This window comes from Periplaneta americana, chromosome 11 (assembly GCF_040183065.1).
Source record: "Periplaneta americana isolate PAMFEO1 chromosome 11, P.americana_PAMFEO1_priV1, whole genome shotgun sequence".
NCBI lineage: Eukaryota > Metazoa > Arthropoda > Insecta > Blattodea > Blattidae > Periplaneta > Periplaneta americana.
The window spans coordinates 23,754,681-23,768,780 of NC_091127.1; the positions used below are offsets into that span (position 1 = coordinate 23,754,681).

The window sequence follows — 14,100 nt, forward strand, 5'->3', positions numbered from 1 at the left end:
TCCTTATAGTCTAGCCTTGGCCTCCCTTAGGATCTTGGTCCATTCCTGTCCAACCAGAGCCTTCTGCCTCCATCTTCTCACGCCTAGTCTTTAAATCGTCCTCCACTCCATCCAACCATCTTAGTTTCTGTCTGCCAATATTGCGCCTGCCTTCTGGTTTTGTGTTTAGAATCTTTTTTGGTATTCTCTGATCATTCATTCTGATTACATGTCCTAACCATTCCAACCTACGGACTTTGATTTCAGCAACAATATCTGGAGATTTATATTGAGTTTTCAGTTCTGTATTATATCTAATTCTCCAGTGCCCATTCTCATATTTAGGACCATAGATTTTCCTTAGAATTTTCCTTTCCCATGTCATCAGTTGTTGTTCCATTTTCTTCGACAGAGTCCAAGTTTCACTGCCATAAAGCACAATTGGTCTTACGACTGTTTTATTAATGTAAGTTTTACTTTTTTACTTATGCATCTCGCTCTCAAAGTTTTGTTAAGGGCTCTCAAGCATCTATTTCCCCCAGCAATTTTTTGCCTCATATCCGCATCTGCAGTGTTTTCTTGGGTAATTAGAACTCCTAAATATTTAAAAGAATCTGCTTCCTCATATTTCTGTCCATTTATTATAATATCTTTATTAAAAACGCCACTTGGTCTTATGTTTCTCATATATTTAGTTTTCTCTTTATTAATTTTTAACCCCATGTGCTCTGCTTCTATTTGAATTTGGGTTACTATTTCATTTAGCACTCCAAGAGATCTACTCATGACCACAATATCATCCACATAGGCCATGCACTGTCTGGTCCTATTAAATATGGTACCATTAAAATTTATATCAATATAACAGACCTTTAATATGCAAATTTAATTGAAAAATTGCTGGATGCTATCAAAGAGAAATGTTATGGTGAGTTGAAAGATTCTTTTTCACCAAGACTATGCTCCAAGTCACAAGTCCTTAGTTGCAATGGCTACAATTTCAACAGCAGGATTTGAATTGCTGGACCATCCACCCTATTCACCAGATCTGGCACCCAGAGACTTCAGGCTATTCCCAAAACTCAAAGAACACTTGTGTGGAATGAAAATTTCATCCAATAATGAAGTCATATAGTCTGTAAACCAATGGTTTGCAGAGGTTGGACAGCCCTTCTTCCAGGAAGCTGTGGAAATGTTGGAGCATCGTTGGGAGAAGTGTATTAAAGCAGAGTTTCTCAAACTTCTTTGAAGTGGGGACCAGTTTTTAAGTCAGAACAGTTCCGAGGACCATCTTACTCTTGTTCCCTTCGAAAGCAAATTTATCATTTTTGTAGTATATTTTAATATCAATATACTTCTATTTTAAAATAGAATTAATCAATTAAAATTAATTAAATTAAATTAATTTTATATCAGTATTAACTAATTAAGCTGATGTTAATAGAAGAAAATTCATTTTTGTTTCTTTAATAATTCAAGATTATTAGAGTTAGGATAATCTTTAACTTATTAACTAAAAGAAATAAGGTAAATAAATGTTGGCACTCACATTAACGAAATGTGATGAGCCTGCCGATTCCTGCACAGTTCTATATTTGGGCGTATATTGGTAAGCTTAAGTCGGAGATCATCACATATATCGAGTCGATTTTGGTAACCTACTTTATTTTTATTAGAGTTAGTGATGAAAACCCTTTCTCACACAGATACGTAGAAACAAACTGAATTATAATCTATAAAAAACCATTGTATAGTTCACTGTGTTTTCTTTTCACTTGTGATGAGGTCCAGAAATTAACCATACCTTCCGCTTGGAATTTCATTTTAAGTCTGGTCTCATTCGAGAGTTCAATTCACTCAATGAAAGTTTGTTAGTTTCAATATCGCAATGAAAGTGATCACGAACCCATGAAAATTCGTCATATTTACTAGGAAAATAAGTTTCAAATTGTGACCTCAGAGTTATATTATTGGTGTACTAAGTACAGTACGTGACCATTTCAATGTGCAGACTGGGTGTAGGCAAAACTATTAAGAAAGTCATAAATACATAAAAAGGTTCGGTCCTCTGTTATGAATTTGAGTGGTTCCTGGCTGGGTTACAGGGGCGGCGCCAGATGTGCAGGGAAAAGATGGCGAGAAACACCACGTTCATAGTGCTTTAAATCCCTCTTTTGTTGTTGAGAGTAGAGTGGGAAGTCAGTAGACGGATAGGGTAATATATTTAATAAAATGTCAGTACTGAGAGAAAAAGTGAAAGGCTATTGACATGCGTCATTTCCAAACTCTGAGATTTTCAGCTACAGAGTGATACACAATTCGTTTGAATTTTATTTTTTCTTCTGCCTTTTTTGAAGGATCACAAGGGCACCACAGGTGGTCCGCGGACCATAGTTTGAGAAACGCTGTATTAGAGGACTACGTGGAAATATGAGGTATGATTTTTTTTTTTTTTTCAATTGTAAGTGAGTCAGAGGTACAGCATAGGAATCAACCCTCGTAAATCTTTCTAACAGGCAGGACTTCACTCCTGAGATGTAGGGTGTGAGTGTGCTTACAGTTTCGAGAATTTGCTAGGAATATAAGGCGAGAACTTGGCACAACATCCAAAAAGTGTAAAATCATGGGTGACTGTTTAAAAGTTTTGCAACGGAATATTTATAATTACATACCTATCTCATCAGTCTGTAGAACTGTGATCTAATTACCTTAGCCAACTGCTCCTGTTCCTCAGCTTGTATCTCAGCAAGGGACTTGACTTTGCCTGCAGGCACAGGTTTGCGTTCTGCCCACTTGAGCTGGAGAGAGTTGTTATTGCCCTGTGCCTGTATCTGTTGCTGTTGCTGCAGCTGTTGTTGTTGTTGCTGGTGGAGCTGGAGAAGAAGTTGCTGTTGCTGTTCCCGAAGCTCTCGCTGCAACATGAAAAATTGTATTCACATACTCTATGCCTGAATTTATGAAAGAAGACACATTGTGGTTGTCAAGCTGCATAATATGTGTCTTTAAGTGCCGTTACTGTTATTCACTAATTTGTTTTGCCCTTCTGTCTTTCTACACTTGTAACAAATGAACTTTTTTTCATCATTTCAATTTTAAATAAATTCAATGTCGCTTATATTTTCAATAATAATCTTATAGTGCGATAATTTTGTCAATCAGACACTTATCTGTGTAAATATTGCGCAATAGTAAGTTTCTTACTCTCCGTTTTTTTTTTTCTTTTTCATCTTGCATGTTCATCACTAGATGGACACATGATTTCTCTGTTTGCAGTTCCCAGGTTGCAAGAGAAAATCGCATTTAATCTCTTTAATCACACAGAATGCTAAACATATGTGTATCATAAATCTGAAAACATTACATAATCTTAAATATTTAACTTCGATATATCTATGTTGTTTGCTAATGCTCTGGATTTTGGATTTCTTCCATTTTCCATCTAGCATCCCAATAGTACTTCATTAGTTGGATTGGTGTATCTTCTTGGATTTTAGTTATTGCTCGACACTTCGATACATTTATAAAAGTATGTAAACCATTATTTTAATAGCCAGGACCCTGTTGCATGATTTTACTAATATTATTATAATAAATTTACAAATTACTAATGCTAATAATTTCTGTTGCATAATACCCATCAGTTTACTAATTTATTATTATTAATTTCCGTTAGAAAAATATTAAAAATTACAAGTTTGTTAGAGAACCATATCAGGTGTCATGGCCTCTTGGACTATAACTGTATATATCAGTGTCATGATAATCACGATGTGACTATAATAATCTGAATGGTAGTGAGTATAAATGCTGCATTAAAAAAAAAAAAAAAAAAAAAAAAAAAAAAAAAAAAAAAGTATTGCTGTGTCTAATTTTTTTCTTTTGCAATGGTGAAGAGAGAAGAGCAACGAAAATTTAAACTGTGCATATTACACAGAATTAAATGTAAAAAAATCTATATATTATTTAGCCGATTTAGCGACACATTAACCAAAGATGACAAAATTAATGGTTGGAAAGAAATAACTGAATATGGAAAATCAATTTGAGCAGTTCTATTGTCTAGGAGGAGGCAGTGGTAAGTCTTCATCTAAAGGATTCAAAACTAGATAATTAGGCCGTGTCCCAAAGCTATATTTACAGCTGAAGTAAACTAGGTAGTTGACTAAATAGCCGGATATGACGTCAGAAGTCATGATTCAAAGCTACATAATTTATAGGAAACAAGTCCACAGTAACTAGTGAACAAAAATACTTGCTTGACTGATGACTTGTACATTAAGCAAACATGGATGCCTCATCAGCAATTGGAGCTATGAAATCTGAAGATGCTTTGGAAGTAAACTACAGAACAATATGTTAACATTAACCTTCAACATTGACATTGCTACTCTGGTACCTTCTATACATTTTTTAAATATTGTAATATTTTAGGTTGTGATCTTTTTCACTTAACCCGTAATGAAACTGCACAGGGGCAATTTCTCAGGGCATGCTATGCTTGCGTGGACAAATTATTAGCAAAATTGAAGATTTTTTTATATATATTTTTACAAAATATGATTCTTCAATTTAGACTACAGTTGACATTTTTACGTATTTCCAAATTATTAGCAAAATTGAAGATTTGTATTGTACATTTTTAGAAAATTTAACTCTTCAATTTGGACTACATTTGATATTTTTTCATATTTACAAATTATTAGCAAAACTGAAGATTTTTATTATATATTTTTACAAAATTCGATTCTTCAATTTGGAATACAGTTGACATTTTGGATATTTCCAAATTATTAGCAAAACTGAAGATTTTTATTTTATAGTTTTACAAAATTAGACTCTTCAATTTAGACTGTAGTTGACATTTTTGTTAATTTACAAATTATTAGCAAAATTGAAGATTTTTATTATATATTTTTACAAAATTTAACTCTTTAATTTGAACTACAGTTGAAATTTTTGCATATTTCTGTATACTGTAATGATAGAAATATGCAAAATTGTCAACTGTACGGTAGTCGAAATTGAAAAGTCAAATTTTGTAAACAGAATTATCATAAAAATCGTCAATTTTGTTAATAATTTGTCCACGTCTGTACCATCCGCAGGTTTCACACCGCAAGTATCGCAAAGCTTGCTCGTTTCTCGGAGCTACAGGAAAGACGTAGAAATAGCGAGAATATGATGTGCGCGCAAGTGCCTTCCTCCTTGGTCCGTCCTAGGTGCACATGCTTCTGTTATGTGTTGTTTGAAGCTCTGGTCCGAGAGCTACACCAACGACTATTTAACGTTACCCAGAGCAGTATTGACAGCGGGAATGTGCTGTGATTTGCGAGTGCAATGTAATTGTATGAGCGGAATGCATGTGTTAGCTGCTGCATGTATTATTAATTCTTAAACATTAATTTGGAGTATTGCAATGAGTTCGGAATTGTGTGTTACTGAAACCTTATTATTAAATCCATTTTCCCGAAGGACTATTCAAGAGAAGACAGACATTATAGAGAATATGTGCGCTCGTTCAGTGCAGCTCAATACAACAATGTGCACTGGTTGGCAGGATCGAAAAAAAAAACTAAATAAACTGTTTTGTTGGCCATTTTTGTTATATTATATCGAACTTCTACATCTGATAAGCGAATATGATCCATGACTCATAATGATTTCATAATTATAAAATAAATTATTTATGTGGGTCTGATTATTTTTATTAATTATGAATTATATCCTCCCATCTTCCCCTATGAATAAAAGAGCAAGCCTAACTTTCGTGACTAGCATTCGCCCCTGAAACTGCATTAGGACACTGCCTTCTTAATTCAGTGCTGCACTGTGATGTCATACTTTTGAGAAAAATAATCTATGAAGGCCACGAGTCAAGTATACATGTCCAAAGCTCTCTAGTGAAGTTTACTAGTCAGCTAGTTCCTAGTAACTGTGTGTAGTATGGACTTGAGCTTTGAGACACGGCCTAAATCATGATTTAGTTTACTGTTATTGACTACAAAGTAACCTCACTAATAATCTGTAATAATGGGTGAATGCAAATTAATAGAAAAACTAATAATATTAGTTTCAGTTTTGCAATGAGAGCTTCTAAATTTCACTAATAATATTAGCATTTTACTAGTAATTTGTGAGTTTTCTTCTTAGCATTATGCAACAGAATTAATATTCTACAAATTACAAATCACAAGTAAATTTACTAATATTATTAGTTTGTAAATTATTACGCAGCAGAGCCCAGCAAGGTACTCCTAATATTATTAAAATATAATAAGATCCAGATAAATGTCAGGAGGTATCACTGTAAAACAGTACACTCTATTTTTTTTTCATGGAGTGCAGTTTCATAGAAAGGACTTTGCCAACAGACCTTCTACTGCGCCCTACTAATTGGTTGTCATAAATAATTGTCTTCCTTACTGTGACGGAAATCTTGTCTTCTCTTGTTAGTAACCACCAATCATAACCCTCGTTCAGAAGAATTGGCAGGCTCCCCTCAAATCCACGTGGAGGCAGAGTTACCGCATCTTTTTCAAATTCCAAGAATCCTGTCAGTCTCACTGTTTCATTTCGAAGGTCACCAGGATTATGGCAACTATGAAATGTTGAGACGAGGGGACAGGATGGAATTGTCAGCGGTGTTTGTGTAGGAAGTTATAAATCTGTAAGTGGGCGTTCAAAGGAGCCACCGAATTGCACTCCTTGAAATAAAATAGAGTATACCCGTAAATACTCTTCCCAAAACTTCCTAAGAACCAGTCTCTAGCACTATACATTACATCTCATGACCAGCCTCATGGTCTAGTGGTCAGAGCTTCTGGCTATAATTCATGAGGTCCCGGGTTCGATTCCCGGTTAGAGCACAGGAATTTTTCCTTAAAGGGGATTATTCCTGTGTTCGTCCATGGTCTGGAATTTAGGTTAAGTTTAGATTTAAGACCTCTCCTGGCACTACATTATCATAATCATCCTATCACAACATCGGGGTAATGTAACTCCATCTTCCAGGTGCCCCAACCTCAGAAGTGGGTTACAATTAAGCCACAGCCAGGAGAGAAGACCAGAAATGTCGAAAAGACAACTTGGTGGAATTGGATAAAAAAAAAATAAACATTACATCTCATTAAATAAAAAAGATCAGATAATGATATGTTAGCAGCATAGAGCAACAAATCACACACACCTCCTTCTTCTCCTTCTCCTGTCGCTGGATGTCAGCAAGGCTGCTACCCGACGTGCCAGGTGTCTGTTGGCTCCAAGGCGCTGCCTTTGCCCTCTGCTGCTGCTGCTCCTGGAGCCGCCTCAGGGCCTCTGTCTGGCGCCGTTGCTGCTCCAGTCGCCGCTCCTCCTCATCTTGCTGTTGTTTTTTGCGTGCCTGCTCTTCCTCCACCCTGTATGTGTACAATTGAAGCAAGTCATTTGTGTGCTAATGCCCAGAAACATAGGCCACTTAGTTCGTCAGAAACTAACCAGAGTGCACCACAAGTGTTGGGTCCACATTATACTCTAGATGAATGATGGAGGATTGTTGGGATGTCATAGGGGAACAGAGTACTACAAGAAAATCCTTATGTTACCTGGACCATGGGCTTGCCCAACACAAGTTACAAATTTAGGGCAGAGTGGGATTTGAGCCTAGGTCCCCCTAACTTATAAGCTCAGACATTTCAATGCCTTCTCCAATGAGAAAGAATAATCACTGACAAAATTGGCAACCCTATCAATGAACTGGACACAATTTTTAATAAATTCGACAGATATTGGAGAAAAAATGGGAGTATAAGGGTACAGTACATCAGTTATTCATATATTTCAAAAAGGCATACGTCTCGGTTAAGAGAGAAGTTTTATATAATATTCTTATTGAATTTGGTATTCCCAAGAAACTAGTTCGATTAATTGAAATGTGTCTCAGTGAAACATACAGCAGAGTCCGTATAGGTCAGTTTCTATGCTTTTCCAATTCACTGCGGGCTAAAGCAGGGAGATGCACTATCACCTTTACTTTTTAACTTTGCTCTAGAATATGCCATTAGGAAAGTTCAGGATAACAGAGAGGGTTTGGAATTGAACGGGTTACATCAGCTTCTTGTCTATGCAGATGACGTGAATATGTTAGGAGAAAATACACAAACGGTTAGGGAAAACACGGAAATTTTACTTGAAGCAAGTAAAGCAATCGGTTTGGAAGTAAATCCCGAAAAGACAAAGTATATGATTATGTCTCGTGACCAGAATATTGTACGAAATGGAAATATAAAAATTGGAGATTTATCCTTCGAAGAGGTGGAAAAATTCAAATATCTTGGAGCAACAGTAACAAATATAAATGACACTCGGGAGGAAATTAAATGCAGAATAAATATGGGAAATGCCTGTTATTATTCGGCTGAGAAGCTTTTGTCATCTAGTCTGCTGTCAAAAAATCTGAAAGTTAGAATTTATAAAACAGTTATATTACCGGTTGTTCTGTATGGTTGTGAAACTTGGACTCTCACTTTGAGAGAAGAACAGAGATTAAGGGTATTTGAGAATAAGGTTCTTAGGAAAATATTTGTGGTTAAGAGGGATGAAGTTACAGGAGAATGGAGAAAGTTACACAACGCAGAGCTGCATGCATTGTATTCTTCACCTGACATAATTAGGAACATTAAATCCAGACGTTTGAGAAGGGCAGGGCATGTGGCACGTATGGGCAAATCCAGAAATGCATATAGAGTGTTAGTTGGGAGGCCGGCGGGGAAAAAGACCTTTGGGGAGGCCGAGACGTAGATGGGAAGATAATATTAAAATGGATTTGAGGGAGGTGGGATATGATGGTAGAGACTGGATTAATCTTGCTCAGGATAGGGACCAATGGCGGCCTTATGTGAGGGTGGCAATGAACCTCCGGGTTCCTTAAAAGCCAGTAAGTAAGTATATTCCGAGTTACTATCATTTGTTAAACTAACATGTTAAATACATATTTGTTAATAATTTCTCTTAACTGAATTGACACTAATGGATTAACACGTCAATTCAATTTTTTTCCATAACTGATGGAAAACATGTTTAGTCAAATGTGAGTTTGTGTCATTCTGGCAAGTTTCTTGTATTGTCTATCCACTCTCTAACTGATGATATACAAAGAGAAACAAATCATATAAAGTGAAATTAGAATCCTCAACAGAATATATATTCCTGCATAGGAATTTTTGCAGCTAAATTTCTCATAAAAACTATGTGAATGAAGTACTAAGTTGGGAACCATCCTATGACCATACTGACAAGTGCATTTACAACAGTCTTCTCCAGTTTTATTCTATACTAATTAATTATTAACACTGCTTTTTATGCCAACAGAAGTGGAATACATTTCACAAGTGTGTCAACATCACTGACCCCAATCTTATCAAGTAGCCAAATTTCTTGAACTTCGAATTGTAGCATGCTAAATATGTGTAGATATGTTAATGTCAATCATATGTAACAATATGTGATATCCTCAATTATAGGTATTAACTATACATGTTAATTTAAATTTTAGTAAGTGGGAACCTGCCAGTGATACTTGACATTAACAATTTCTAAGAAAAAACAAGATTAACCTTCTTTTTTCTTCTTCCTCTCGTTTACGTTCTTCTTCAAGCTTCCGTTTCTTTTCTTTTTCTTCTTCTTTGCGTTTTCTTTCTTCTTCCTTTCTTCGTGCAGCTTCTTCTCGCTTTTGTGCAGCTCTTTCCTCCTCCAATCTCTTTGCTTCCTGAAAAACAAGTTACAAGAAGCTCCATTTACTGAACTACAAAAAACAGTAAAATAAATAGACGAATAATGAGTCTACGGTTATGATCCTGAAACAAAAGCCTAGTCCTCCCAATGGAAGTCGCCTAAAGGTACGATCACACGTCACTACTTTTGCAGCGATGCAGTACAAAAAACTAACCAACTCTCGTACTGCGATGTGTGAACAACGGTGCAACCCGAAAAGTAGCAGATGCCGAACCTGCTGCCCGCTAATTTTTCATGCTGTGTGCAGCTTAAAAGTAGCGACGTGTGAACAGGATCTTAGGGTTGCAGCCGCAGCATTTTTGATATCGGCTTTGTTGAAACTTTTGCTGCGGTTGCGACCAGTGTTGCCACCCACATGTGCCAAAGATACTTTTATTGTTTGGATATATTTTAATGTTAGATTGATGAAAATAAATTATTTGTAACAGTTATTAAATGCATAACACAGTCTGAGCATATTTGCTGACGATATAATTCATTTCTTTAATTTTCCGTAGCGTAGTTTCAAACAGGAGGGTTGGCCAACACTGATTACGTGAATATGCTGTTGGTTATCATTTAAGTATATAGGCGTTTTTAGAAGCTTTATAGTAAAAATAATGCCAATTTCTGAATTCTAGTTAGGACAGAAAAGCAAATAATAGATAAGTAAGCTTTTGCATGAGTTTCTTAATAATGCGAACATGACCACAAAATGTATATTGAGAAGTCAACACGGAGATGGAAACCTGCAGCATGACTGCGGCTGCAAAAGTAGCGCCTTGTGTGTGAACAGACTCACAACCTCCAGTTGCAACTTTTGCTGCACTCGGGTTGCGCAGCACGAAAAGTAGCGTGCAGCACGCTATTTTTGGCTTACGTGTGAACACGACACGCAACTTTTGCAGCTGCAGTACAAAAGTTGCGCAGCAAAAGTAGCGACGTGTGACAGTACCTTAACTACTAAATGACTATGCATTATTCAAGTTTAATTTAATATATCTGCAAAAAGTGACAGAAAGATGCGAAAGTGAAACAAGTTTTTATTATACTTACTTCCTGTTGTCGTTTTCTCTCTGCTTCTTCTGCTAGTTTCCGTTTCTGTTCCTCCTCTTGCCTGAGTTTCTCCTCCAGCCGCCGTTTCTCTTCCAATCGTTTCCTTTCCTCCTCTTTGCGTCTTCGTTCTTCTTCTTTCTTCTCTTCCTCCAACTTTTGCATCTGTTCCTCCAGTCTCTGTTTTTCTGCTTCCTTTTTACGTAGTTCCTCTTCTAACTGCTTTCGTTTCTTTTCTTCTTCCTCTGTTCTACGCTGTGTTTCTTCTTGTTTCCTGCAAAAATTAACATAATACACACATACAGTATAATGCTTGTTTATTTGATGCTCTCATACTGCAATTGTACACACTGAAACAATGCATGTATGTGTCATAACTTTAGAGCAGACCTGCACAAGGTTTGCGCTCTCCGAGCCGGCTCACAGCTTATGAGCAGAATGCAGATATTAGCTGCGCTCTGTATAGGATACTAGAAGAAGGTGTGATCTCGTACAAAATATACACAGAAGGAAGTACTATTACGAGTGCTTATGAAATGAATTCCCGTTCAGTGTTTGCAAAACTATCTTGGACTATTATTAATTAATAAAGAAATATTTATTTCACAGCAGTAATAGAAATACTATAGCTACTTAAATGTACAATATCATTTTGTTATATTTTTATTTATCAGTACATCAAAACGAGGTTTTATGCTGTTGGCAGCTGAAAGGAACAGTAGTCTACTGATCGTAATGAAACATCAGTTACAGATGTTCGATGTTTGCCTTTATTAAAGTTGATTATAAAAAACAGTTGCTCACAAATATAAATGTTGAGCCAAACATAGCAATCATTTTCACAGCCAGCCTGTGTAGTCGTGGATATTATTGCTAATGTTTAGTCTTGCAAAACTCAACCAGGCTAGTAGTATTATTCGAACGATCTTTAGCCCTTAGGTCACATTGAAGATCAATAAGTTCGAGCTGTAAATCGTTAAATGTTATGTTCCGTCTTTAGATTCCTCCATACTGTACTGTAGCAGTAGGTAAGCAACGTGAAACAGTTACTGAGAATAGGCCTACACACTGCACTCCACTAGATAACTGAGTGGTCGTTACCCTCTCCTCTACCTATAGCAAATCTATGTCATTCTGATGTATCTTCCTCTCCATTTCAGCGAGCGGTAAACACTGCTCTCCCGCTCCAAAGAAGCTCGCGCACTCGTTGAGTGCTGTTTGTGCAGGCCTGCTTTAGAATAATTATTAATTTCAGATATGGTCAATAAAAACCATCTTGACCTTGGACTCTGCTACTTTTGCAATGTCAAATTCTATTTCTGACTTTGAATAAAATGGTAAGTCAGAAAGATGATTAGCCAAGATGTATTTTGATGTGAGCCAATAGATTTTGTGTATAGTGTTCTCATTCAGGGACAGGATTCCTTTATGTTTTGTAAATAACTACCACAAAACTCTCAGCTTTGTTTTCCTTCAGAAGAGTCATGCTAAGGATTTTGTTGTACTTATTCATCGATCGTTCTTAGATGGGTTTAAATAAAAAAAAATTTGGACCTATTGGCGAGCATGATATCCACTTCAACAAAGATGTTAAAATTCATATGTTGCACTAATCAAACATAATTCCACCAAAAAATAAACCTATAGTCCCGTCACTCTTATTTCCGGCAGCCAATCACGTTGCAGGTCGGCTACATTTAAACGTGTGCGTCTTATCATTAGCTGCTGATGACGCTGCTGATGACGTTATGCACTTCCTAGGGCTCGATAAATACGTAATATAATCGCCCGCCATTTTGTCTCTTTCGCTACAGTTCACAGAAAGCACACGAGAACGTTATTTGCCGCTCAATTATTTGCTCAATTATAGTGCGTTTGATTTATTATCATAGGAGCTACGACATGATGTTTAACGGTGCGGCAAATAGATTCCTCGTCTGGTAGCCCAGCAATGAAAGAACAAAAATAGCGAACTTTATTATCTACCTAGACTTTATAGAGCCTTCACTTCCTAAGGTGTAAGCAAAGAGGAGGAGTCATGCCGGAAATAACAGCGACACGACTATAATAGCAGTAACCATAATCTGATATCTTTAAAGCTCGTAAAATTAGAGAGAATAAAGAGCAGAGAAAAGAACTACTAATGAAATGAGATTTACAAGAATAGCATCTCTTATACCGGAGTAACTGGCTTCATACTAGGGATGGGCGGTTATTGGGAAATAACCAGTTATCAGTTATTTTAAAATGAATTTAACCTGGAGTTAACTAATCAAGAATAACCTGTTATTAATTTTTTTTTAAATTATGAAGTTAGCAAATTAGTCAGGAAAACAAAATGAGAAGTTATTTGCACTATAAATCAAAGAACAATTTGCAATAAACTGTAAACCAACCAGACGATATTAAAAGAACATCATTAGATGCTGAAGATCAACAATGACATCCCTAAACAGAATACAAAAAAATAATAAGAGGTTATGGAATTGCATTTACTTAATTACTTCACTCACATTAGTGTTATAGGTAAGATAAATAAATAATAACACAAATTGCATAATTTTTAAATTATGGTACATTTCGATGGGCTCTCTATTCTCCTATAACCAATAAATAGTGAAATCAAAGTTTCTCGTAGTTCGAAATACCTCCAGATATACATTATAAGCCAATCAGAGAAAATCAGCGATTAAGATAGGCATTTATTACTGACACTGAATCAGAGTCGAATTTCATTTTGCCATCTATGAGCAGATGAAGTGAGTAAATTAGTAACTATACCCCATCCATGAATAGCCCATGAGACAATTTGTATACATGGCTGATTACATAGAGTACAAAATAATAAAAAGAAACATATGATTCGATGTATATTTTAAAAAATATAACGGTCGTTCAGTTATTGTGGAAAATAACCAGTTATCAGGTGAAACAGGCAAGCCAAAATAACCGGAATTAACCAGTTAACCATATGAAAATAACCAGTTATTTTTATCCATCCCTACTTCAAAAACCTGGTTTTACAAAACCAATTTTATCGAATTAGTTTCATGTCTATCTCATATTATTGAAACTTCTTGAAGAAACTAATAAGCTTCATGGTCACTTAGAAATAGATTAAGCATTGCAACATGTCCCCGAACTTAACATTTCCAATGTTTCAGAACTACATACCGGTTCAATCATCAAAGAAAATAGGTTTGCCACCTACTCCAAACAACTGACTCATCATCTTACCTTAGCTCATCCCGTCTCCTTTCTTCTTCTGCCCGTATCTGCTCCTCCTGCAACAAGAAAAGAAGAATATAACAGTACTTGTCC

The 14,100-nt window shown here is 36.0% G+C and overlaps 1 protein-coding gene across 2 annotated transcripts in view; it reads right to left on the reverse strand.

The window, feature by feature from the left end:
- Positions 1–14,100, reverse strand: part of Gyf (GIGYF family protein Gyf) — a 96,675-nt gene that overhangs the window by 9,360 nt on the left and 73,215 nt on the right. For both annotated transcript variants that reach the window (XM_069839153.1, XM_069839154.1), the window contains exons 16-20: positions 14,017–14,063; positions 10,783–11,053; positions 9,570–9,721; positions 7,166–7,373; positions 2,688–2,891 (exon numbers count right to left, since the gene is read on the reverse strand). In XM_069839153.1, the coding sequence (XP_069695254.1) occupies positions 2,688–2,891; positions 7,166–7,373; positions 9,570–9,721; positions 10,783–11,053; positions 14,017–14,063 (882 nt within the window). The remainder of the gene's footprint in view (positions 1–2,687; positions 2,892–7,165; positions 7,374–9,569; positions 9,722–10,782; positions 11,054–14,016; positions 14,064–14,100) is intronic.